The sequence below is a fragment of the Canis lupus genome, chromosome 9 (assembly GCF_011100685.1).
Source record: "Canis lupus familiaris isolate Mischka breed German Shepherd chromosome 9, alternate assembly UU_Cfam_GSD_1.0, whole genome shotgun sequence".
Taxonomy (NCBI): Eukaryota; Metazoa; Chordata; class Mammalia; order Carnivora; family Canidae; genus Canis; species Canis lupus.
The window spans coordinates 27,069,980-27,096,065 of NC_049230.1; the positions used below are offsets into that span (position 1 = coordinate 27,069,980).

Consider the following 26,086-nt stretch of genomic DNA (forward strand, 5'->3'; position numbering starts at 1 on the left):
ACTTTTTCAGGTTGCACCATTACTCAGACTTCTAAAGAGAATATTTAAAGTAAGAAAATCTTTTATTCTCTAGGTTTTAAAGGTTACATCCATTGCTGTCATTTAACAAAGGGACCACCTTAGCTGTACCTGGGTTGCTGTATCTTCGGGTGGGGAAGTAGGATGGAAGTAGATCATGAACAGCCTAGTTGGACTTGAACCCTCCTTGGGAATTTTTATTCCAATCACAATTGGGCTCTTATTCTGAGGTCAGATTTCTAATATGGTGTTCGGTAATGGTCATCAAAATTATTATTACTGAACATGTAATCCACAAAGGATAGACATAATAGTGAGAAGTATCTTCAGATACAGTTACAGTTTCCATGGCTCAAACCCCCTTATTTTTATGCTTCTTGAGAGATTAAAAATGGCTTGCTCTTTGGCAACTTAAATAGTAGCTTGTCATGGAGCTAGGTAATGGCTGGTCCTTAGTTTTGCTGCCCAGTATTTAAAATAGTAGGACATGCTTCCCTTTTCCATGGCTTGATCTTTGACTTGGAAATGTGGTGGTTCTGAGGTTGAGCTTTGCATTGGCTTGTTCATCACAATTGACTAAGTTGGTCTTTTCTGAGATTCATACATGTTCTCTCCACATTGAGGAGACTCTTGAGAGTACATATAGGTTTAATTGTTGAACAAAACATTAGCCAAGAGGGGAAAAGCGGTCTGTCCTGCCTCTCCAAATTATAGAGCCAGCATGTATGTTTGTTGATGACTAGCAGCTGTAAATCATGTATAATTTCTTTTGTTCTTTTCTCAGATGCAGTTGAGCCACAAGAGAAGCCCATTCTGATATATCTTTTCAGAAACTTTCTAATGTGTGTTGATATATGTATAATGATTTGAGTCAGCTGTGCTTATTTAACAGCAATGTCTTAATAAATAGCAACTTTTGTTTGAAAATTATGTTGTTCTTTCCTTCCCACCTACACACAAACACACTGTTTGGGATGCATTTCTTTTCTGACTAAACATGAGAGATTGGAAACACCTGTCAGGAGCCAGAAATAATACAGATAGATACTCTCCTACTTCACAGTTTATCCTAATTACTATTTCCCCCTTTCCCAGCATAGAACTCTCCGTGTTTCAGTGTATCAGCTAACAGAGCCTCTTTGGAGCTATTGAGGTCACTTGGCTTGATAGGAGAGCAGTGAGATCTCATGGAATTAATTTTGAACTTCCAAGTTTTCTTGGAATGGTGATAATGGAAATAAGACTTTTCTGGGCATATTACTTCAAATTGTCATTGGTGTTTATGGGGGTACATGTGTCCTGATTAGCCGCTCCATTTCCTAGAAATATTTATTATGTCAATTTAAATGTTCCATTTAGGGGCACTTGGGTGGCTGAGTCGGTTAAGCATCTGCCTTCGGCTCTGGTCATGATCTTGGGCTCCCTGCTTAGTGGGGAGTCTTCTCCCTCTGCTTCTCCCCCTGCTCATGCTCGCTCGTTCTCTCAAATCTTAAAAAAAAAAAAAAAAAGTTCCATTTAATTTAGGTTCCAGGGCTGATGGTTGCCTAATTTGGTTGTAGTGTAACTTTGTTTTAAACCAGTCTCTACCATTTCTTAGGGAATGCTGACATCGACCATGTATTTAAGGAGTATTAGTTATGCAAAGTATCAAGTAGGTCTAAGAACTTTCACCCCACCCCCTTGCGAACACCTGGAAAAGTCAGGTTAGAGGAAGAAGTTTTTTGACAATGGCTCTGACTCTGCCCAAAGAAATAACGGATCCCACTTAACTGTATTTCAAACAAACAGCTCAGTGAAGGGCATCTTCAGTGTCTTCAAGGTCCTTGTAGGCCATCTACTGGTGATGACCTAGAGCAGCCCAATAGGTCTTGTGTTAACGTGTGCTGGGATCTTTCTGAAAAGACACTTTTTATTAAAGGTGGGCTATTGGCTGTGTAATTGTAGAGGCCCCTACCTGTCCCCTCCTTGCTGAGCAACAACTTCCGTAGTAGATATTAATGCTAAAAATGTCAGTCCTGAAACTGTTGATGTGTTCATGTTATTCCTCTCATGAAGTACTAGAGGGCAGCATTGGACTGCAAGTAATCAAAGGCAAGGCTCTTCATAGCTGTTTACCATCACCTCCTCTTTAACTTCAGCTGCATCATTGTTTATTTCAGATACGGATACCAAGCCTTTGATGTGCTTATTTTGCATATGCTTTTCAGTTCCTAGGAGTATAAGGATTTACAGGAATTAATCATTCTAGAGAAAATGATGGAAGTAGGAGTTGAAATTTTAACTACTTTTTAACACCTCTAGATCATTTTTATACTCTGCGAGGGGCAGAGCAAAGAATTCCCAGTTCTGATCTCTAAGATAGATAAATGTGCTGTTTGCTCTACAGACAGGCTACCAAACCTGTGTCTTGTCTTTGAATGTTTATTTACCCTCGATGGGAGTTGGGAATTTGAGTCAGATTCTCATTGCTTTGTGTAGCTAGTGCCAAGCTAAGTCCTCGAGGAGTTGAGAGCCACAGTCATGATCTCATTTACAGTTCTCTCTTGGCACTTGCTACGATAGCATGAATGTGGCTCCTGTCTGTTTTGGGATTGGGGGGGCATCTTGAGCTGTGATGTGATATTTTGCCGTCCAGAGCCTCACAGGATATACTCAGGTTTATTTGGAGTGATGACAAACTGAAATCTTTGGTGTATCCCACTCATCTCTCCCCTATCCCCACTAATAGTGATCTAAAGAATTATTAATCTGTTGAAATTCTTGTTATTGTCTGAACAAATTACAGATGAGAAGTCTTTCCAGATGTAAGTGTGCATATGTAAGTCTCTGGTGAGGCTATGGAGCCCTTATCAAGTCTGCACAGAATGTGGTGACCTACTGCAGGGCTTGTGACCAGCATTTCTGCACTTCAGCTAGAGGATGGGATGGAAACTAGCAAATGCGCATGAAAGGAAGTGCCTACCACGCTTGCAACCAGCTAGCTCAGGCTACTAGGCATCCCATTTTATGCATTTCCAAATTCATCACAAAGAAAAATCACGTGAGACACAAGGATTGTCTCTCCTGCCATTCTCCTGAGGAAATGGGGGCTGGGGCAAGAGGTGTGGGGAGAAGGTAGGATGTGGAGTGGAAATAGCATTTCTGAGCCTTTGACACTGTACTTTTGCTGACATCAGTATATGCATGTAATCTCATGAAATTCTCATTGTCCCTCTAAGGAAAGGGATACTTTTTTTTTTATAGTTGCAACTTTTTAAAAGATTTTATTTATTCATAAGAGACACAGAGAGAGGCAGAGACACAGGCAGAGAGAGAAGCAGGCTCCATGCAGGGAGCCTGATGTGGGACTTGATCCTGGGACTCCAGAATCATGCCCTGGGCTGAAGGCAGGTGCTAAACCGCTGAGCCACCCAGGTGTCCCAACTAGGGACTAGGTGTCCCTAGTTGCAGCTTTTTAAAAAAGATTTTATTTTAGGGAGAAAGGGAGTGTGAGCAGTGGGAGGGGCAGAGGGAAAGGGAGAGAGGGAATCCTCAAGCAGACTCCCAGCTGAGCACAGAGCCTGAAGACTCAGCACTAGATCTCACAACCCAGAGGTCATGACCCGACCCAAAACTAAGAGTTGGACTAAGCCACCGAGGCGCCCTGAGACTTCCTTTTTACAGGGAAATAAATTGAGTTTTGGAGAGGTTGAACATCCCAGTCTCTAAAGCCATCATCCTTAAATTGATCACTGATTCTCAAAGTAGGGTGTGCTTACTCTAACAGTATACAGCCCTAATAGATGGCGGGAAGGAAATAGTACAACTCCCACGCTGTGCAAAATGTATTTATACTAAAGATCGTATGGGTCATCTATAAACAAATATGTTTATTTTGGGAATATATACTCAAGGCCATCAGTTTGGAGGTCTAACCTATTGCCACAGCAAACCTGGCACATCCCAAACTGAACACATTTCCACACCCTTCCCTTCACTATCCCAAACTTGTCTTCGCATTCCCTGTCACGTTAACAGCTCCTCCATTAACCTAGTCATTTCAACAAGGTACCTGAGACTGACTTGAAACCTGAGATTTTTCTCTCTCTCTCCTCACCACAAGGACTAGTTACTAAGCCATTTTATTTTTCTTGCAAAAAGTCCTTTTTTCTTTATCCTGCTGCTTCCCCAGCTCTAATCAGCCCTCATCTGTTAATCCCCTGGCTGGGTGTCATTACCTCCTGCTTCACGCTTTTCAGTTGGATGTTCACATTGCAGCCAGAGATTTTATTTAAAAAAACATTTATTATGGAAAACTTCAAACATATTCAAAAGGAGAGATACTAATATAATAAACCTCTTTGGAGGGATCACCCAGCTTTGGCAATAATCAGCTCCTGGAAATCTTTATGTCCCCACCTACACACTCTCTGGTAATTTTGAAGCCAAGCCAAGATGTATCACTTCATCTGTAAATATTTGAGTATGTATAGAGATGTGTTTTAAAAATACAAATCTCAACGTACTACTCTTGCTTAAAATCCTACAGCTCATCTCTCCCAAATCCTTTCCTTTCCCCATCTACAGAAAAGATATAATAATTGAGCTGCCTTGCAGGACCAGTTATCAGGCTAGACCAGCACCTGGCCCAGAGCAAGCTGTCAATGAATGTTAGCTGCTGCCGTTATAATCCATTGTGACCACAGTCATGGACAAGATGATACTCAAGCTCCTTCATTTGGTAGAGAGGCCCATTATCTATCTGGCCTCTTCCCGTCTCTCCAGCTTTCTCATTTACCTGGTGCTCCAGAAATCTTGAGCTACTTGAAATTTCTCCCCCATACCTTTGTTCTTGCGGATGCTTCCTCCTCGCCTTTTCTTTTTCTCCCTTTCAAACACTGCGCATCTAGCAGGATGGACTTCTATCATGGTACCTATACCCTTTGTTGCATTTGTTTCTTTGTTTATATGGTCTTTTTATGGAAGGTTTGAAGTGGTTTTCCAAAACACACAGTGAAGAGAAAAAAGATAAATGAATCAGGGTCTGGAAAAATGGAGGTGTAAGACTGGAGAAATTGGAATCCAAATGTGTAGGCCATGTATGGTTACTAAAGTTGAACTGTAATTTTTTTTTTCAATTTTTAGCTTAAATACTCAAATATGTTTTTTGGAAAAAATGTACTTCAAGAAAAATTGAAAGTCTTTTCCCTTCATATCTGAGGGGACCTCTATTAATAAATAGTTGGATGTGTATCTTCCTAGTAGGTTTTTTGTTTTTATTTTTGTCATCGAATTATTTGTGTTCAGATGCAAGAAACAAAACCTTTTTTTCAGACTATGGCTCAGCACCACTTTTCTTTCTTTTTTAAAGATTTTATTTATTTGAGAGAGAGAGCAAGCATAAGCAGGGGGAGAGGAAGAGGGAGAAGCAGACTCCCCACTGAGCAGAGAGCCTGATGTGGGACTGAGATCATGACCTGAGCTGAAGGCAGATGCTTAACTGACTGAACCACCCAGGTGCTCCAGTGGTCTCAGATTTTAATACTCTCCAACTATTTTCATTTAATTTCACTTATCTGACAGATGTGATAGGATGGACTTAGCTCATTCTTTGTAACTTTTGCATAGTATGTCTTACTGAAAAGCACTTGGGTAGTTTCCTGTCTTAGTATTGTAAGCAATGCTGCAAGTAGCTTCCTTATATAGGTCTCTTTGTATACATGTGTATTTCTCCACGAGAGATACCTGAAGTAGAATTGCCGGCTAAACACATTAAAAAATATTTTTTAGAGATTTTATTTGACAGAGAGAGAGAGAGAGAGAGAAAGACAGAAAGAGCACAAGTAGGGGGAGCAGCAGGCAGAGGGAGAGGAAGAAGCAGACTCTCCACTGAGCAGGGAGTCCAATGTGGGACTAGACCCTGGAACATGACCTGAGCCAAAGGCAGATGCTTAACTGACTGAGCTACCCAGGTGTCCCCACATTTAAATTTTTGATTAAAAATTTTGATAGAAATTCTGGTCTAAAGTATCTATGACAATGACATTCCCACCGACAGTAAATGAGAGAATCACTTCCCTCTTTCTCTTTGACAGGCAATGATAAAAATCTTACCACTAGATATTGAGTAATGAGTGAAAAATGATAGCTATCATTTGAGTTTGCTTGTGCTGTATTTTGATTTCATCCATTGGAAAAGGAGCAAAAGTTACATAATTCACATTGTGTCTAAGAGAAGTTAATTCTAGTTCCTCAGAGAAAGTAGTCTCCCCTCCCTCCTTCCTGACTGTATTTGTTAACACATTTTTCTCCTGTTATTACTTTATTCATCTTTGTAACTCAACATCTAGTTCAATGCTTTCTCCACATATTAGATACATAATTTTATAAGCTTAAAAAAGTCTGACTTGATTATAGAGAGAACAAAGGGGAAATGTGACCAAAAGCATATTTCCAGAATCCCAAATCAAGATACATGGATTGGCTAAGGATTTTTGTGCCTCTCTCAGATATGAGAAGCCATCTTAGAGGTATAATATGAAATTAGAAATGATGAAACTTCTAAGGTATTTTGATGGTTTATATAGACAGCAGGTCAGAATATTTGGAATTGGGACTATTTTAGAGGTTAAATTGTAAAGTAGAGCTTAAGAGGGAATCCTGAGGCATAAGGAGAGATGAACTATATATAGGTAGCTGGAGGCGAAGCTCAAGTCAGTAGTTTTTAAAATAGATGATGAGTTGAGAATAAACCGTGAAACTTTGAATCAGCCAGCAGCCGGCAAATGCATTTTCTCATTGACAGCCAAGCAGTGATAAAATTCCCTCATTGTAGGTCCTGCCTCCCCGTCAGAGCATACATGGGCTTGGCATAGTAAAGTGAAATAAAATTCCCAGTAAGATGGTATACTGTTATTTTATATGCTATTTTCCTCAAACCCTTGCTTCTTCCAACATAATTCCTTCCTCCTATGGTACCTTCATCTAGATTTTCAGATCATCCATCTCCTACCTTCCCCAACCCCTCCCAACCCCTAGGATATCTCAGTTGAGAGACTGCGTGTGTCAGGTGTTCTGTTGTTCACCCTGGATTCCTAGTAGTCCTAGATAGATACAGTCCCCACCCTCATGAAGGGAAAGTCCCATGTTAGGTAATTACCAGTTCAACCAGTGTGATCAAAGTGGAAGGGCAGAGTGCTTTGGGAACATGGAGGGAGTGGGGGGAGCTTGACCAGATCTAATGGGTCCCCAAGGAGGCCATGTTGAAATTGAGTTTGGAAGACAGGAGGAGTTCCTCCCCCCTGCCCCTCCAGCCACCTCATGCCACTTCTCCTCCATGCTCTGTGGAATCCCCAACCTCTTATGAAGAAGATGCCCTGTGCATTCCCTAACTGCTTCTCTTTAGGTGGCACCCTGGGTCCTCCGAGAAGCTCTTGGGACTCCCGCGGACCTCTCCCTCCTCTTGGATCGCTCTGCCTCAGTCATCCCTTATGTTTGCTGAGAATGGACACTGCAGTGACTCTTCTTAGTGCCCTAACATGACTTTTAAAGGGCATGAAGCAATCATTTTGTTTTATTTCTAAGTTTTGGATAACTTGCTTATGATGTTCATATGGCACTTTAGCATTGAGTCCAGCAAGAGTAAGGTCTTGATAAGTTGTATTACTGCTATTATTATTTTTTTAAATGTTAGCTATGGATTTTTAAAAAATATTTTATTTATTTGAGAGAGAGTGAGAGTGAGAGAGATCACAGAGAGAGAGAGGCAGAGGGAGAAGCAGACTCACCACTGAGCAGGTAGCCAAATGCAGGGCTTGATTCCAGGACCCTGGGATCCTGACCTGAGCTGAAGGCAGATGCTTAACTGACTGAGCCACTCAGGTGCCCTGTTGCACAGTTTTAAAGACATGGGGCCTTCTTGGGGATGTGCTCCAGGAGGCAGTACGGTGTCATAGTTAAGAGCACAGAGTCAGTCAACTTGCTTTTAAATAGCCCAAATCTTTGACACTCTCCAAGCCTCAGATTCTTGCCCTATAAAAAAGAGAGAACAGCAGAGCCACTCCAGAGCTTGGTGGAGAATTAGGAGGCACTACAGCAACAAAGCCATGCCCCATGGTCCGGCACATGGCAAGCATTGAACAAATAAATGCCAGTTATACTTATTTCCTCATGTGATGCTAGAGCTGCCTCCAGAGGTAGGCAGGGCAGGTGCTATTAACCCTTTTATACCCCGGGAAGGCTCAGTTTCAGAAATGTTAAATGACTTGATCTGAGGTCACAAATCCAGTAAATGGCAATCAGGCCCCCAGGTGTCCTGACTCTGAGTTCAGTGCTCTTTCTGCTCTCAGAGTGGCCTTTGGAACGAATGGTCTTCCCTTGGGAACCTACATGACCCACATTCGTGTTTGTGAATTCTCTCTCTTTTTGGCTTCTCCTCCTCTTGCCAGAATTCTTCCTGGTGCTCACATCCAGAGGCCTAAAGGCCAAATTTCTGCCTGTGGCTCAGTGGCCGCCAGGATGGGATGCAGACCTGTCTCAGGAGGGATCAGGAAGGGTGCTCAGTGGTTACGGGGCTGGTAAGTCCATCAATACAGAGGATGCCCTGAATCTTCAGCTGGGCATTCATTTAGTTGTCTGTTGAGTGGAATTACTTCGAGTCCCTCCAAAGACCTATCTATATGTTCATGCATTTGAAAATTGCAGAACCATTTAATCCTTAAAGCAGATATTGTAAAAAAAATTATGTATGATATTGCTGAAAAGATACTAATGAATTTTACACTGTTGCACTTTCTGCAAAGGATAACTTCTCATGCAAGGCCTCTGGGCTTCTCGCTTTTATATGTCACTAAGAACATTGCATTGTGTTCAGTAAAAGCCTTGGGTTTCATCCTTCTTCATTGTTTGATACATTGACACGGTAGATGCTGGTGTCTCCTTGTTCTCTTACTCTGGAGTACTAATTTCTGAAGCGAAAAGTTCTCTCGCTTGTTGGCTAAGTGACTCTGGGTAAGTCACTGAACCCCTCTGAGCCTTTTTTGTCACATTGGAAACGATGATAATTATCTCGCAGAGATGTGTAAAGGGTTCAGTGAGAGGATGTGTTGAAAGCGCCTCCCATAGCCCTGTCCCTGACATTCAGCAGGTGCTCAGTTAGCCGGAGTTCCTCTTTATCTGGTATTTCTATAGACCTTCACATTTATCCATGCAGAGCCACATTCATTATCTTATTTTCTTCTGACCCTGTGAAGCACATGGGACCAGTATTAATTTGAAATATAGATAGATATGGTTAAATTGCCTTACAAAAACCTTTATCAGTTCATACCCTCATCGACCCTGCGTGAAAATCCCCAACTGACTGTCTTTACTTAAGCATATCATAATTTTTTATTGAGAAAGAAAACACAGATACAAAAAGCCACACATAACAAAAGCATGGCTCAATGACTTATTATAACATCAACACTGCTCAGATCAAGAAATCGAATTCTGGCCCTGCTCCGGGGACCCCTCCATGTGCACTGTCCCCATCCAAACCCCACTCTCCTGATTTGCGTAGTAGCCACTTTGCTTTTTTTCATTCTGTTATGCAAATGTGTGCTCCCGGACAATATTGGCATAAAAAAATGTGATAGTTCTTATAAGTGTCTTTCAATCTGTAAATTCCTTATTCGTCCTCTTTCTTTCCTTCACAATTTATCTGTTGAAGAATTCCAACCATTTGACTGGCAGAGTTCTGCAGTCTGGGCTTTGTGGGTGGGATGCTTGTGGTAGAGTCAAGCATATCCCTGCTGGTCTTTCTTTGGATGCGTTAAGTTCATTAAGGTTGCAAAATGGTAATACTCTAATTCCATCGTTTCTTTTTCATTTATTAGTTGGAATACTTTTATAGAGAGATACGCTCATTTATCATTTGGTTACCAAGTGTTGGTAACCAGTCATATAGGAATGGCAGGATAAATGCTGATTATTTCCCTCTACTGACCAGTTTTCAAGACAAGTTAATTTCCTAACTATCCTCCGATGGTTTCCATTTTTTTTAAAAAAATATATTTACAAACCTATGGATTTAAATATATTTGATGGGTTTTAATTCATTGCATTTATTGTCTCAGGTCAGTGGAAGCTTCTTCAAGTTTCTTTCTGAGTCCTTTAGACAAGCTCTCCTGTTTTTTTTTTTTTTCTGATTTTTTGTTTTTTAGAATTTTTAGACATGCTCTAGTGGTTTTTTGTTGTTGTTGTTTGCTCTAGTGGTTTTTAAAATTGTTTCATCGCTATTTGGTATGACAGGATGTTTCACGTTCATCTTGCTCCAGACCTGGAAGGAACATCACTGCTCTGAGACTCACCGCTTTCTTTGAATGAGAATTCTATTTCAGGACCATGCACTCTGGTTGCTAGTGATGGCTCATTGCTACTGAAGCTGGTTTCTGGGTCTCAACATTTTCAGTAGACAGAACTGGAGGTGGGGCAGTGACTTTGTTGCATGTTGATAAGGTTTGTCTAAGTTTTTTTTGGAAGAGGCCATTGAAAGGATGTGACCACTGGTGAACCTGTGAGCTGGCTGGGGCAATCGGAGGCTCCTCTCACCCTGACCCCGGCCCTTGAAGTGTGCAGCCTTGAGATAGCAATCCGTTGGAATCTGGACAATATATGTGGTCCAATCCCATGAAAGCCTCCACAGAAGCTTTTCAGATTATGGTGGGTGGAGGTGGAGATCTACTTGTCTTGCAGTTGCCCTAGACCAGCCTGGGAAGTAAGTTCCCTTGCTTATTAACCCTGCACCTGCCCATCTGGAGCAGCCTGTCTCTTTCTTCTGGCTCCCCTGGCCCGCCCCGTCTGGGGTCTGGGGGCCCATTTCAGCTCTCACGTGGATGTTCCTGAGTTTGAGAACAAACAGCCTTTTCCACTTTTGCTAGGTATAAAATCTTGGCTTCCTATTTCTATTCCTTGTGTATCCTAAATATGCCTTTGCCTTTTGGCATATAGTGTTGCTGTTGGACAATTCTGATAATAGTCTCAATTGCTTTTCCTTAGGAAGTCACATGCTCTTATTTTCCAGATGGTTAAAGGAGTTTTTCTTTTTTTCTTTAAAAATCCAGTTGTCAGAATGTGTCAGAGCTGGTTGTTCTGGGTAGGTATTCTCAGGTGTGAGGTCTCCTCTTTCAATGTGAGGATTTGTGTTCTATTAGTGTCACGTGTACAACATAGCGACTGAGGAACGTGTTCTTGAATTATCCTTTGCAGTATCTGTTCTGTTCCCTTCCGTGGGTTTTCTTCTTCAGGAGCTCTACTCTCTGATATTCTTTGCCTGTCATTAGTATTTGTCAGTCTCCCTTTTTTATCCATTCTTTATTTCTTTTTATTTTACTCCCCCCAGCTCCTGCACCCCACCACCATTTCACCTTCTATTTCTCTCAAGAACCATGTTGTGTCTATCTGATCTTGTGTTCTCTCTGGTCTAGTCTTCATTTCCAAAACAGTGCTTTTCTTCCCTTTTCTGTTCTTCCCTGGGTTTTGTCACCTCACTTCTGAGTCTTTCTAATTCTGATCTGTAATGTTCTTTTATGCATTGTTGTTTGAAAAATGTATTTGAACTTGATTGGAGCCAGTCATGGCTTCATTTTGTTTTATGAACATGCTTTCTGGTGTGCCGAGTCCCCTCCGTGTGGGGCCCCATGCTAGAAGTGAGCCCTTGCTCTTTCCTGCAGAACCTCTGCTCACCCAGGCTGGGAGAGGGCCAGACCCTTCCCCACTGCAGCTGCTGCTTTGAGATTGGCCCTCTGTGTTTCCTAGAGAACACCTGTGGCCTGTGTCAGGGTCTCCTGCTCTCAGGTGCTCCTGGGTCGCTTCTCCCCACAGAAGAGACCAATAATGCTGATAGTGATGGTCTTGTGGCTCTTGTGGTTGGTTCCCACTCATTTGTATTTTGGGGTTCATGAGTATACCTTGTCACATTTTTTTTGTTTTGTTTTTTAAGATTTTATTTATTTATTCATGAGAGAGAGAGAGAGAGAGAGAGAGAGAGAGAGAGACTGAGGCAGAGATACAGGCAGAGGGAGAAGCAGGCTCCATGCAGGGAGCCCGACATGGGACTCAATCCCTGGTCTCTAGGATCACTCCCTGGGTTGAAGGCGGCGCTAAACTGCTGAGCCATCCAGGCTGCCCTATCTTGTCACATTTTGGTGTAAATGTGGCGCAGTTTTGGTTTTGTTATCTAGTTGCTTCTTCTTCTTTTGATTTGGAGATCATTGAGAAATTATGATCCCATTGCTACCAGCTTTCCAGAATCCTCTTTATAATAATTTAAACATTTTCATGTTATAGCATGTGTTGAAATTAGGCCTAATGTATAAATAAATAAACGTAAGATAGATATAAAAAGATATAGTATGCAATAGTAGTTATATAATATATAATGTATATAACATATAAACATATATGTATATCTGTATAGATATATACAATTTTACCATGACAACAAAATGTAACAAAGAGAAGGAAAACAATTACCCAAAGCCCCCAGTACATAAGGTGATTTGTGTTCCTCCTCTAGTCTTTGTCCATCAGGTTAATTGCTTTATTCAGATTTTAAAAATTTTGTGAAAGCAATGATATGCATGGTTAAGAAATGAAGTGATACCAGGGCGCTTGGGTGACTCAGTCAGTTTGGTGTCTAACTCTTGATTTCAGTTCAGGTTGTGATCTTGGGGTTGTGGGATCAAGCCCCGTGTGGAGCTCAGCGCTCAGCGTGGAGTTGGCTTGACATTCTCCCTCTCCCTCTGCACCTCTCCTCTTCTGTGTGCATGCTCTTTCTCCCTCAAATAAATAAATAAATCTTTAAAAAAATAAAGAAATCAAGTGGTACCAAAAGATTTACAGTGAAAAGATGCTCCCTGTCTCCCTTCTGCTAAACCTCAATCCTACTTCTTAGAAGCTGACATTTTTTAAAAAATTTTTTTAGAAGCTGGCATTTTGAATCCCCTTAGTCCTTCCTCCTGGTAGTTGCTTCTAGACCTCTAAGTAATATGCTCATGCTACAGTTTCATGAACTATCATCTTTAGATATTCTGTTTTCTTCCTGCTATAACAAATGAGGACTTATGTCTATTGCACCAGTCTCCCCTTTCCTATTTAATCCTTCTAATATGGCAATTTTGTTATTTTCAGTTAAATGGTATTTTTATTATCATAAATAAGTAAATATTATTTACTACAAAAAGAAATGGTGTATTTTGATAACATTTAATTTCTTGCATTGCTTTTCTTTATGTTTACCCTACCCTACCCCTACCCCAGGCTGTGCCATTAGATCAGGTGTCTGCTTCCTTCCTTCTGCTCCCATCTGGAATCAAGGATTCTCCTGCTCTCTTGGTTGTTATACCTGTGTTTCCTGGTTCCACATCTTCCATTTTCCTGGCTTGGTCCCTTGTTTTGCTTTAGCACATTCTCAAATAACTTCCTAAAATAAAGTGTATCAGATAATTTTTAAAAGAATGTGGATGTATGAAAATGTCTACCTAAGTTTGAAAATTAACTCCCTTAGAATTTTAGGGCATTGTTCTTCTGACATATACTATTGTTACTGAGAGATTGGATAATATTAAAATTCTCTTTACTGTCAAGATAACTTGGAAAAAAATATTTTCCTTTGGAATCTTTTGGAATCTATTTCTTTATTTTTAGTAAAATAGGGTTATAATGACATCCTTGGTATGTGGCTTTCTGCATCCCTTGTTCTGGGTACTCAATGGAAACTTCTCTCTGGAAATTATCTTGAACTATTTCATTAATAATTTCATTCCCTCTTGTTTCTCTGTTCCCTTTTCCAAAACTCTTAAGTCATTAGATAGACTTTGGTCCTTTTGAGCACTTTGCTGGGTCCAGGCACCTGGGTAGTTGCTGGGGATAATGAGGGATATGTGGTACTCCCTGCCATTAAGAATTTCTTTCTTTTTTTTTTTAAGATTTATTTATTCATGAGAGACACAGACTGAGAGAGAGTGGAAGAGACACAGACAGAGGCAGAAGCAGGCTCCTTGCACGGAGGAATTAAGAATCTCACTGAAGGGGGATCCCTATGTGGCTCGGTGGTTTAGCTCCTGCCTTTGGCCCAGGGCATGATCCTGGAGTCCAGGGAACAAGTCCTATGTCGGGCTCCATGCAGGGAGCCTGCTTCTCCCTCTGCCTGTGTCTTTGCCTCTCTCTCTCTGTGTCTCTCATGAACAAATAAATAAAATCTTAAAAAAAGAATCTCACTGAAGGCATAAACCTTTGGAGAGAACTTTACATCAGAAGGACTTTTTCTGGAAGAAATACTAACAGGAAAACCCAGCAGCTGAAAAGCTGCTGTCTTATTGGTTATTTGGTTTAAGTAAATTCAGCATCCACAAGCCAGTAAGTGGCAGAGTGGACAGAGTGGACATTGACTGACTCCTAATTCTAAAGCCTAATTTTAATGACTCCTAATCATTGTCCCTAATACAACTCAGCTAAATCTTTTTTCAAAAAAAAAAAAAGATTTATTTACTTATTCATGAGACACACACACACACACACACAGAGAGAGAGAGAGAGATAGGCAGAAGGAGAAGCAGACTCCTTGCAGTGAGCCTGATGTGGGATTCGATCCCGGATTCTGGGATCACTCCCTGAGCTGAATGAAGGCAGATGCTCAACTGCTGAGCCACCCAGGCATCCCTCAGCTACTCCTCCTGACACCTGTTTGACTGTGGAGTCTTGGCTAGTGGGAATAGACTTCCTCGGGTATTCTAAAGATCTGATAGAAAGTATTTGATGCGGGAGGACTTCTGATCCCATTCCTTAAGAAGCAGTATGTTCAGAGCATGCCTTTGTAAAATAACTTCTGGATATTTTCACAGTTGGAAAGGATCAAGTTTTGGTGGTTCTGAAGACCCAATTTGATTCCATTCTCCAGTTCTCAGGAATCTCAAGCCACCCCTCCTCCCTGCCCCCACTTCATCTAGGGTCTCATTGTTCACTTTTTCCTTCCATGATACGGAAGGATGCCTCCCACCTCCATCCAGTCTGTAGGACACACTGAGCTTGGGAGAGGATGTTCTGACTACGGTGTTGTGATTGGTAGCTGTAATTATTGCAAACCTTAGGGAGCTAGAGGGAGGTTGAGGTGGGGGGGGGGAGTGGGTGGCAGTTCTTTTAAGAAAGATGAGACACACATAATTGCCCCTGACATTTGCTGCTACTGCAAATCCTCTCAAAGAGACCTTGTGTCCCTAATGGGATGCCTTCACAGGGAGATAGGACCCAGCTTGATGAATCAGTTGTGGCCTCATTAGTCTTTCCCTGATATTTAATGGGAGCTGATACCCAGCCCCCCAGGGGCCAGCCCAGGCACTGATGTCTCGAGGGAAAGGGTCAGGCTGGGAGCACTCAAGTCGACAAGGGAAGGTGCTGGTTTTCCCTGTGTTGGGAGCAAATCCATTTTCATACTTCATTATTGAAGCAGTAGCTACAAGGTAAGATTAAATACAAAGGAAGAGAAAGAAATGAAGAACACAGTAGAAAGATAGTTAGAAAGTAAGGGAAAGAAGAGCTGGCATAGGATGCACTCAATTTTGAGCTCACCTCTCCGGACTTTCCTGGAACTTCTGTTACCTACATAACCTCATTTAATTCTCACCAGTTTCCTCTGATTATCTTTATTTTAGAGAGAAGAAATGGAGACTGAAGGAGGGTAATGATTTCATCTGGCTGCCCAAGTGTAAGGACTGCAGAAAGGCAGGATTTATTTATTTATTTTTTAAAGATTTTATTTCTATTTATTTGAGGGAGAAAGCATGAGTGCAAGGGAGCATGAGAGAGAGAGAGAGAGACAGAGAGAGAGAACGAGATAAGAGTGGGGCAGAGGGAGAAGCAGACTCCCCACTGAGCAGGGAGCCTCATGTGGGATTCCTGGGATCATGACCTGAGCCAAAGACAAACACTTAACTGACTGAGCCACCCAGGTGCCACCCCCTCCTTTTTTTTAAAGATTTTATTTTTATTGGTTTATTTGGGAGAGAGAGAGAGAGCAGAGGCAGGGCCAGAGGGAGAGAGAATCTCAGGCAGACTCTCGGCTTTGGGGTCGAGATCAAATCAAGGGGTTTGATCTCATGACCCTGAGATCATGACATGAGCCAAACCCAAGAGTCAGAGAGTTAACCGACTGCACCACTCAGGTGCCCCAGAATTTATGTTCTTTGAACTGTTGCAACATAGTACAATCCATCACTCAAAAATCAGAGATGGGCAAACTATCACTGCAGTCTAAGTTCACCCAGCTGCCTGTTTCCAGACTGCTATGGCCTAAGAATAGTTTTTGCATATTTTTAATGGTATAAAGAGAATCAGAAGCAGAATAATATTTCATGACACATTAAAATTATATGAAATTTGAATTTTTGTGTCCATAAACAAAGTTTTGTTGGAACATGGACCTGCTTATTTTTTTGGTTTGTTTTTTGTTTTACTTTGTTTTAAAGATCTTATTTTTTTAAGTCACAGAGAAAGAGAGTATGAGTAGGGGTTGGGGGGAAGGGCAAAGGGAGAGGGAGAACTCGGCTCGATCCCAGGACCCTGAGATCATGACCTGAGCCAAAGGCAGACGCTTAACTGACTGAGCCACCCAGGCACCCCTTAAATATTTTATTTTAAGTAATCTCTATGCCCAGTGTAGGGCTTGAACTCATGACCCTGAGATCAAGAGTTATATGCTCTATTGACTGAGCCAGCCAGGCACCTCTATGGTTACCTATGACTGCTATCATCCTACCATGACTGAGCTGGATCATCATGACAAAGACATTGTGGCTAGCAAACCATAAAATATAAAAAAAAAAAACAACATAAAAATCTGGACTTTGATAGGAAAGATTTGCCAACCCTGTTCAGACAGATTCTTGGACACCCTGAGTGACAGAGGCAGAGACAAATTAAGTTCAGACATGGATGCACACTTTATTGATAATCGACTTTGTTAGACATAATTAAGCACCCGCAATTTCAGAAACCCCCAACACTGTTCCATTGCCATCCAGCAATGGTCCCAGAAGGATTTCAGGATTTATAAGCTTCATTAAATATTGCAGTAGAGATTGCTCAGCCACTTCAGTGATTTGCCCTTAAGGTATTTAGTATTTTCAAGTAAATGACAGGGATGAGGGTTTGAATGTAACTTGAAGAGTTTGCTAGTTCCTTTGTCTCTTGATTATTGCGTGTGTGTAATTATTGCAAAAAATATTTGCTTTCCTCAAAGTTGCTCTGCTCAAGTTTGTCAGTGTGGGTGGTATATATATCATGTTTGTCCATTACTGTAAAAGGGGGAAACAAAAGGATAAAGAAAAGAAGACAACTCATTGGAGGCTTTTACCAGGTCATGGGTTTGATTGCAATGTGGTTTTAAAACAATATGCATGGGGGGGGATCCCTGGGTGGCTCAGTGGTTTTGCGCCTGCCTTTGGCCCAGGGTGCGATCCTGGAGTCCCGGGATCGAGTCCCGCGTCAGGCTCCCGGCATGGAGCCTGCCTCTCCCTCTGCCTGTGTCTCTGCCTCTCTCTCTCTCTCTATGTCTATCATAAATAAATAAAAAAAAATAAATCTTAAAAAAAAACACAATATGCGTAAGTTCTCTTACATCAACCGCCTAAGAGTCGCGCTGTAAGAAGCAACAACCTCTCCTCTTCTCCACCATCTGCCCGGCAGCCGCCAAGCAGCAACCATGCGTGAGTGTATCTTGATCCACGTTGGCCAGGCAGGTGTCTAGACCAGCAATACCTGCTGGGAGCTCTATTGCCTGGAACACGGCGTTCAGCCCGATGGCCAGATGCCAAGTGACAAGACCATTGGGGGAGGCGATGACTCCTTCAACACCTTCTTCAGTGAGACGGGCACTGGCAAGCACGTGCCCAGGGCAGTGTTTATAGACCTGGAGCCCACAGTCACTGATGAAGTTCGCACTGGCACCTACTGCCAGCTCTTCCACCCTGAGCAGCTCATCACAGGCAAGGAAGATGCTGCCAATAACTATGCCCGAGGGCACTACGCCATTGGCAAGGAGATCACTGACCTTGTCTTAGACCGAATTTGGAAACTGGCTGACCAGTGCACGGGTCTTCAGAGCTTCTTGGTTTTCCACAGCTTTGGAGGGGGAGCTGGTTCTGGGTTCACCTCCCTGCTGATGGAACGTCTCTCTGTCGATTATGGCAAGAAGTCCAAGCTAAAGTTCTCCATATACCCTGCCCTCCAGGTGTCCACAGCTGTAGTAGACCCTACAACTCCATCCTCACCACCCACACCACCCTGGAGCACTCTGATTGTGCCTTCATGGTAGACAACGAGGCCATCTATGACATCTGTTGTAGAAACCTCGATATTGAGTGCCCAACCTACACTAATCTAAGCAGGTTGATAGGTCAGATTGTGTCCTCCATCACTGCTTCCCTCAGATTTGATGGAGCCGTGAATGTGGATCTGACGGAGTTCCAGACCAACCTGGTGCCCTATCCCTGCATCCACTTCCCTCTGGCCACATATGCCCCTGTCATCTCTGCTGAGAAAGCCTACCATGAACAGCTTTCTGTAGCAGAGATCACCAATGCATGCTTTGAGCCAGCCAACCAGATGGTGAAATGTGACCCTCGCCATGGTAAATACATGGCTTGCTGCCTGTTGTACCGTGGCGACGTGGTTCCCAAAGATGTCAATGCTGCCATTGCCACCATCAAGACCAAGCATACCATCCAGTTTGTGGACTGGTGCCCCACTGGCTTCAAAGTAGGCATTAACTACCAGCCTCCCACTGTGGTACCTGGTGGAGACCTGGCCAAAGTACAGTGAGCTGTGTGTATGCTGAGCAACACCACAGCCATTGCTGAGGCCTGGGCTCTCCTGGACCACAAGTTTGACCTGATGTATGCCAAGCGTGCCTTTGTTCACTGGTATGTGGGTGAGGGCATGAAGGAAGGAGAGTTTTCTGAGGCCCGTGAGGACATGGCTGCCCTGTAGAAGGATTATGAGGAGGTTGGTGTGGATTCTGTTAAAGGAGAGGGTGAAGAAGAAAGAGAGGAATACTAAAGTTAAAAATGTCACAAAGGTGCTGCTTTTACAGGGAAGCTTATTCTGTTTTGAACATTGAAAAGTTGTGCTCTGTGCTCTGTGCTCAGCAGTGTATACTCTCATATACAATTACTGACCTATGCTTTAAAACACAATGCTTTGTTATAGACCCAAGCTGTCCGTTTCTCTGATGGGTTTGAATAAAGTATTCCCTCTCTTAAAAAAAAATAAAACAAATAAAACAATATGCGTGAGTGAATTGTCTCACTTTCCAATCCAAGAGAGTTTGATTCCTCTGTAACAAAAAATACCCTGACCTGACAGGAAAACACTCAGAGAGGAGCCTAACGGACGATTCTCTCTATTTTCCAACATGGTTTTGATTTCAAGAAAGCCCTCCTGGAAAAAAAAAAAAAAAAAAAAAGAAAGCCCTCCTGTCATCATCTCTTTCCTGCTCCTGATCCCCATGAATATCACAGGTGGACTGCATTTGTCCCCTGCCCTATTCAGGTTTTGCCTCTTCTGTCTCTCTTGGATTCTGGATAAATCTTCATGGTTGCCATTTATGTTAAACACCCACCTGACTTATCTTAAGGTGCATGTCTTATCATTATACTTGCTTGTTGACCTATTTTCCCTGACCATGGGCTTCTTAAAGTGTGCTCTTTTTTTTTTTAACTTTATTAAAAACATTTTTAAAAAAGATTTTATTTATTTATTCATGAAAGACACAGAGAGAGGCAGAGACATAGGCAGAGGGAGAAGCAGGTTCCCTGCGGGGAGCCCATCATGATACCAGGACCCTGAGATCATGACCTGAGCCAAAGGCAGACACTCGACCACTGAGCCACCCAGGTGCCTCTAAAAAGTTTTTTTTAAAAGATTTTATTTATGAGAGAGAGAGAGAGAGAGAGAGAGAGAGAGAGAGAACACAAGCAGGGGGAGGGACAGAGGGAAAGGGAGAAGCAGGCTCTCAACTGAGCAGGGAGCCTGACTTGGGGCTTGATCCCAGGACCTCAAGATCATGGCCTGAGCTGAGGACAGATGCTTAACTGACTGAGCCACCCAGGTGCCCCTTAAAGCGTGGTCTCTTTAAAAAAATCTGTACCTCTAGCACCCAAATGGTGGCCACCCACAAAATTGATCCACATTAAGTATTCACTGACCGAAAAAAATGGATAGGGTTGGGGGGTCTTGTCAGGGAGAGCCCACTGGGCTGAAATTCTGGGACTGGAATGCCTCACTCCCTTCTCCTCTGGATGAGAGAGAAGAGACAGTGTGTGTTAAGCTTCTGAACAAGTCTTCTGCCTTTGAACAGAGGGCAGAGGAAATATGTCTGAAGAAAGTGAACATGAGGACAGACACTTTAAAATGAGCCCACAGATCCGATGGCAGTAACAAGACCCACTGGGTGCAGTGGCTTGTGGTTGCCATAATTCCATTTGGACCTCATCATGACCCTGTGGGATAGATTTTGTTTTCTGTTTTACAGGGAAAAGAAACCAAATCCAGACAGATTATGTAAATTCTCTGATATTATTTATTTAAGTCAACAGCTAAGTGGGGACTCAAGCTTGGTCCTCGTCTAGAACCTTGTAAATATTCCTTCACGAGAAAATCTACCTGTCTTTACAGTGGTGACTTCACAGAAGAATCAAACACTTTCTATTCTTGCTTTCTGGCAATCTCGGGTCATGTAGATAATTGTTATATTCTCTTACATTTATTGTTCTCCGCCTCAAAACAAAACCAAAAACTGACACCCTCATGCTCTGTGTCACAAGGATTTTAATTGCTCTCTTACATTTGTCTTAATTATAGAAGCCTGCCCTGCAGGGATAGTGCGATGAACCAGAGGAAGAACAGAGTCTGAACTAACAGTGTGCAAGGATTGACACCAGAAAGGCCAAATACAGTCATCAGATGCAGGCCCAAGACGAGTGGCTGAGATAGGGATTTGTGCGATGTGTGAGGAGCTGCTGGAAACTGGGACAGAACGGATGGTGACAGCAAGGTCACATCAGCCAAAGGGGCTGAGACAGTGGCTGCAGATGGAGCTGCAGATGGGTCAGCCTGGAAAGGAAGGTCCATCTCCACACTAGTGTGGGAGCCTTGCCTGTTTTGTCTATGTTGAATCTAGTATGGGGCCTGGCATTTTCTGGAACAGAAAGGATGTGAGATTCACTGTGGCCTGGTTCTGAGCACAGTCAAGGGAGCAGTGAGAACATCTATTTCCCCAGATCCAAAGCCAACCATTTATCCTTGTACCTCCTGTCACCCTTCAGTCAACGATATGGCTGTAATAGCATTGTTATTTTTCTTTTTTAATTTATTTATTCATGAGGGACACACAGAGAGAGAGGCAGAGACACAGGCAGAGGGAGAAACAGGCTCCCTGAGGGAAGCCTCATGTGGGACTCAATCCCAGGACCCTGGGATCATGCCCTGAGCCAAAGGTAGGTGCTCAACCACTGAGGCACCCAGGCGGCCCTGTAATAGCATTGTTCTCCACCCTGTAGCCACTAGCCTCATCCAAGGAAATGTCACCATTCTCCAGGAGTTCTGTGATAACCTCCTATCTGCTCTCCTCTGATTTTCTAGAGCATGTACCTTCTCCCACTGCCACCACTCCCAACCTCTTGTCCCAGAGCCTTCATTCCATCCTCATTCTTTATTTTTTATTTTTATTCTTTAATTTTAAAAATTTTTTCTTTTTTATATGTATATATTTTTTTCCATCCTCATTCTTTGGATCACTTTCTCCATCTGGGTCAGATCCTTCTGTTATCTGCTCTTAAAGCACCATGGATTGTTCCTTCTAAGGCCTTATCCTGATTTCTTATTGTGTGTGTGTGTGTGTGTGTGTGTGTGTGTATAGTATGTGATTAATTTCTTTCTCCACTAGATTTAAATTCCACAAGGAGAAGGGCAGTGTCTATTTTTTGCTCATCTATGACCGTGTTTCCCAAGCAACCAACACACTCAATGACTTGGTGATTGTTAAATAAATAGATAAATACATTTTAGCTAACGAGGGAATTAACCAATACATGGGTGGATGATGCGATGGGGAGTCACGACTCAAGGCAGCCTGCTGTGCTGAGATCAAGGGCGAAACCAAACAAGTCAGAACATCCGGCTGAGATCTCTTGCCTCCTGCAAGAAGAGGGAGACTGATTTTTAAAACACTTACTTAAAAACATATTTCATTATTCTAAAATGCTTTCCTAAATGGATGTAGTGAACTTAAACTGGGAATCACATAATATGATCCAACAACTGAAATGAGGCAAATTGGTTCCTATCTAGGCAAAGAGAAACAGACAAGAAACTGACATATAACATTCCCGGATCTTCTAGAACTGAGAGGCGAGGAGAGCGGGCTCTGGAAGGCGAGCGTGCAAGATGAGCTTGTATTGTCTCGTGTGAACTTCCTTTAGCTGCTTGGTGCTTGAATGATTTTGGCTTTGGACCAAACACACTTGCCTCTTGAGCTGCTCCTGTCCAGAAACCACCTCCTCCCCTCTGCCTGTGCATCTGCAGGGTTAATTGCCTTCGGGGATGGTTAGTTGACCATGCTTTACAGATGGGACCACTGAAGCTGAGCGAGCACAATAACTAGGCCAGAGGCAACAAATGCATGTTTTCTCCTTAGTCCAAACCCTCCCTCATCCAGGGCATACAAGCCACTCCATAAATGAAACCTGTTCTTAGCTGTGGCCTGGAATCCATCATTTCTCACCATAGCTGGTAGAGAGGCACTGATCCCCCTAAACTCCCTCTGTGTGTTGGTGCCAGGTCTGGTTCCCAGCCCTGTTTCTAAGCTCCCTTGAATCAGCCGCAGGGTGGGAAGGGGTAGGTCGGAGGGGGCAGAGAGGTGGGGGAGAGGGGCAGACCTATGTCCATGAGGATTAATGGGGTGGTCAAAAGATCCCAGGATTTGGAGTTGGATGGACCTAGGTCCGGATGGCAGCTATCTCATGGCAGTTTGCTGAAACTTTCTGAAAGTTTTTGCCTTCTCATCTGTTAAGGGAATAAAATAAGACAGGCTTTGCAGGATCACTGTAAGCATTGCATATGCAAAGTGGCCAGTACAGACACTAGGCTTACAGTTGGACCTGTTTGAGTTTGCTTCGTCAATCTCTGTCACCTCTCCTTTGGGAAGTAGCAAGGTGCAGAGGACGGGTGTGAGTTTAGCAGCCAGACTGACCCGGTGAGTTCCCAGCTTGGCCATGGACTAGCTGTGTGGCACTGTGCAGGTGGCTAAAACTCTCAGATCCTTTTTTTTCTCATTTGTTAATGGGGGATAGGAGGTGGGGGAGGGCCTTGCAGGTTGAGCCTCACACAAAATAATACATGGCAAAGGTGGAGGTGGATTCATTACATGCAAATTTCCTCTTCCACATTCCTCTGTGGATTGATGGAATGAATCAAGGCTATTTGCCCATCCAGGGATGATCGACTCTTACAACACACACACACACACACACACACACACACACACACACACACATTTTCAGAAGGAAATATGAGCCTAGGAGTAGCCCCACAGAATATTAACTGAGGTGTTGCTTTCACTGCCTGTCTGCATGGAGGGCTGTTTGTGGATCCCGCTCACATTGCTCTGCCAGCCGTGTACCACAATCACACCTCTGTACAAGGCCGAACTTCTGCTGTGGACGAACTCGGCTCCATCTGAGCCACGCAGCTTCTAAGACTTCCTGATGACAAAACTCCCTCTGTGTTATTTCAGGAAGTGTTGCTCCTTTCATTTCATTTATACAAGTGGCTATTAAAGGGAAACCAAATCTCACACCCAAAGCCAGCCCTCAGGGCATTTTCCTACATGTGTCCACCAGTGGGATAAAACATCCCCTTTCTAGAGGCATTCTTAGAACCAAGGTTTTCTGGAAACGGGAAGGATTGAGTGTCCCATGTGCTCAAGAGGCAGGCGTCTTCCCCTAGCACCACTGGTTCTCCGCAAGTTCCCAAAGCATCCATTTTTCATCAACTGTATGTGAAAGGCAGAGAGGGGTGGGGGTGTCTACGAAACTTCTGCCTGTCTCAAGCTGCGTTTTCATGAATCCTGGACTTTGGCCTCTGGCCCACCTGCATTTAGATCCTCGCTCTGCTGTCTTCTTACCTTGAGCAGATGCCTTAATCTTCATGAATTTCAGTGTCCACATCTGTAGAATGGAGGAGAGAAGACAGCATGGGACAGCGTCACCATTTGGCAATGTTCCCCCATCCTTCCCCTCATTTCTTTGAGGTCTGTTGAAAAGGTGAACTAATTAGGTGTGATAATGTGAAGCTCCCTCAAACAGGGAATGATTTTTTAAAAAGATCTTTATTTATTTATTTATTCATGAGACACACACACACACACACACAGAGAGAGAGAGAGAGAGAGAGAGAGAGAGAGGCAGAGACACAGGCAGAGGGAGAAGCAGGCTCCATGCAGGGAGCTTGACGTGGGACTCGATCCCGGGCCTCCAGGATCAGGCGCTGGGCTGAAGGCAGGCGCCAAACCGCTGAGCCACCCGGGCTGTCCCTGATTCTTTTTTTTTTTTTTTTTTAATATTTTATTCATTTATTCATGAGAGACACACAGAGAGAGGCAGGGACATAGGCAGGAGAGGTAGGCCCTCCTCGGGGAGCCCCATGTGGGACTGATCCCAGGACCCCAGGATCATGACCTGAGCTAAAGGCAAATGCTCAACCACTGAGCCACTCACGCATCCCTTATGGGGAATGATTTTTGATGGCCCCTGGGTCTAAGAAGAGAGCAGCTCTGCAGATCACTTCTGGGCAGCACTTGCAGAGCCCCAGATGCCGCTTGGTCAGGCAAAGCAAAGAGATAGGAAAGGCGTGATCGCATATGACCAGATGCAGGTCCCAGGGCACCTTCTCCTCTGCTCCCCAGGCCATGCCTCCCCACCTAGCCTTTCTTACTACACTCTTTTTTTGCAGTGGTGGCCACTGGGGACCCGACTTCCTTCTTTCCCAGTAGGCAGGTGACATCATCTGAATGCCGAGGGCTTCTGGGTGTGGGGCTGGCTGATTTCTGAGGGTCTGAGGCTAAAGCAGCACACAATGACCCATCCACTGATGCTTTCTTCAGGCCATTTTGTTCTACTGCCTGGGCTCAGCACCTGCATACATGGTTTCTGACAATTCTTTAAACTTTCTGAGTCTCAGTGTCCTCATCTGCAAAATCATGGGAGTACGACTGTCTCAGGATTTTTGAAAATGTCTTCTGTGGGATCCTGGCTTGGGAGGAGGTGACAGGTGTCATGTGAACAGAACTGTGTGATCAGGTAAGTGTGGGCAAAATAAAGACTCTACTCAAAGACTTCTCTTCATGCAATATGAATCTTCAAGTAATATTCTAAACATTCTAAATTTTTCTTGCCACCATAATATCTCCTTAGACAGGACAGGAGATGTAGTATAGCATAGTGGGAAAGGGCACAGACTTGGGACCCGGATTACCTGAGTATCAACCCCACCTTTGCCACTTACTAGTTGTATTAGTTATTGACTGTTGCCTAACATATTCCCACACACCTTGTGGCTGAAAATAACACAGATTTATTATCTCACAGTGTCTGTGGTAAGGAATCTGGGACTAGAGCTCAGCTGAGTCATTGCTCTGGTGTCTTTTATAAGGCCACAATCAAGGTGTTGGCCAGAGTTGGGGTCTCAGCTGAAGTCTCTGGTGGGGAAGGATGGGATGCCAAGCCCGTGTGGTTGTTGGTAGGATGGAATTCCCTGTGGGCTGTTGGCTGGAGGCCTGGCCCTCAGTTTCTTGCTATGTGGGCCACTCCAACACAGCAATCTGATTTCTCAAATCTAGCAAGGGAGAGGTCTGCTAGCAAGATGGAAGTTGTGATCTTACACAGCTTAATTGTGGAAGTGACAACCTATGCATTTACCATATTCCCTTGGTTAGAAGTAGTTACTTGCAGGACACCTGGGTGGCTTAGTTGGTTAAGCATCCAACTCTTAGTTT

At 43.3% G+C, this 26,086-nt stretch overlaps 1 protein-coding gene and 1 pseudogene across 1 annotated transcript in view; both read left to right on the plus strand.

Annotated features, from left to right (window-relative positions):
• Positions 1-945, plus strand: part of UTP18 (UTP18 small subunit processome component) — a 42,436-nt gene extending 41,491 nt beyond the window's left edge. Inside the window, exons 13-14 of the mRNA XM_038547746.1 lie at positions 11-49; positions 803-945. Of these exons, the coding sequence (XP_038403674.1) occupies positions 11-35 (25 nt within the window). The 3' untranslated portion in view covers positions 36-49; positions 803-945. The remainder of the gene's footprint in view (positions 1-10; positions 50-802) is intronic.
• Positions 946-17,722: 16,777 nt separating this feature from the next.
• Positions 17,723-19,177, plus strand: LOC609468 (annotated as a pseudogene).
• Positions 19,178-26,086: the final 6,909 nt, after the last annotated feature.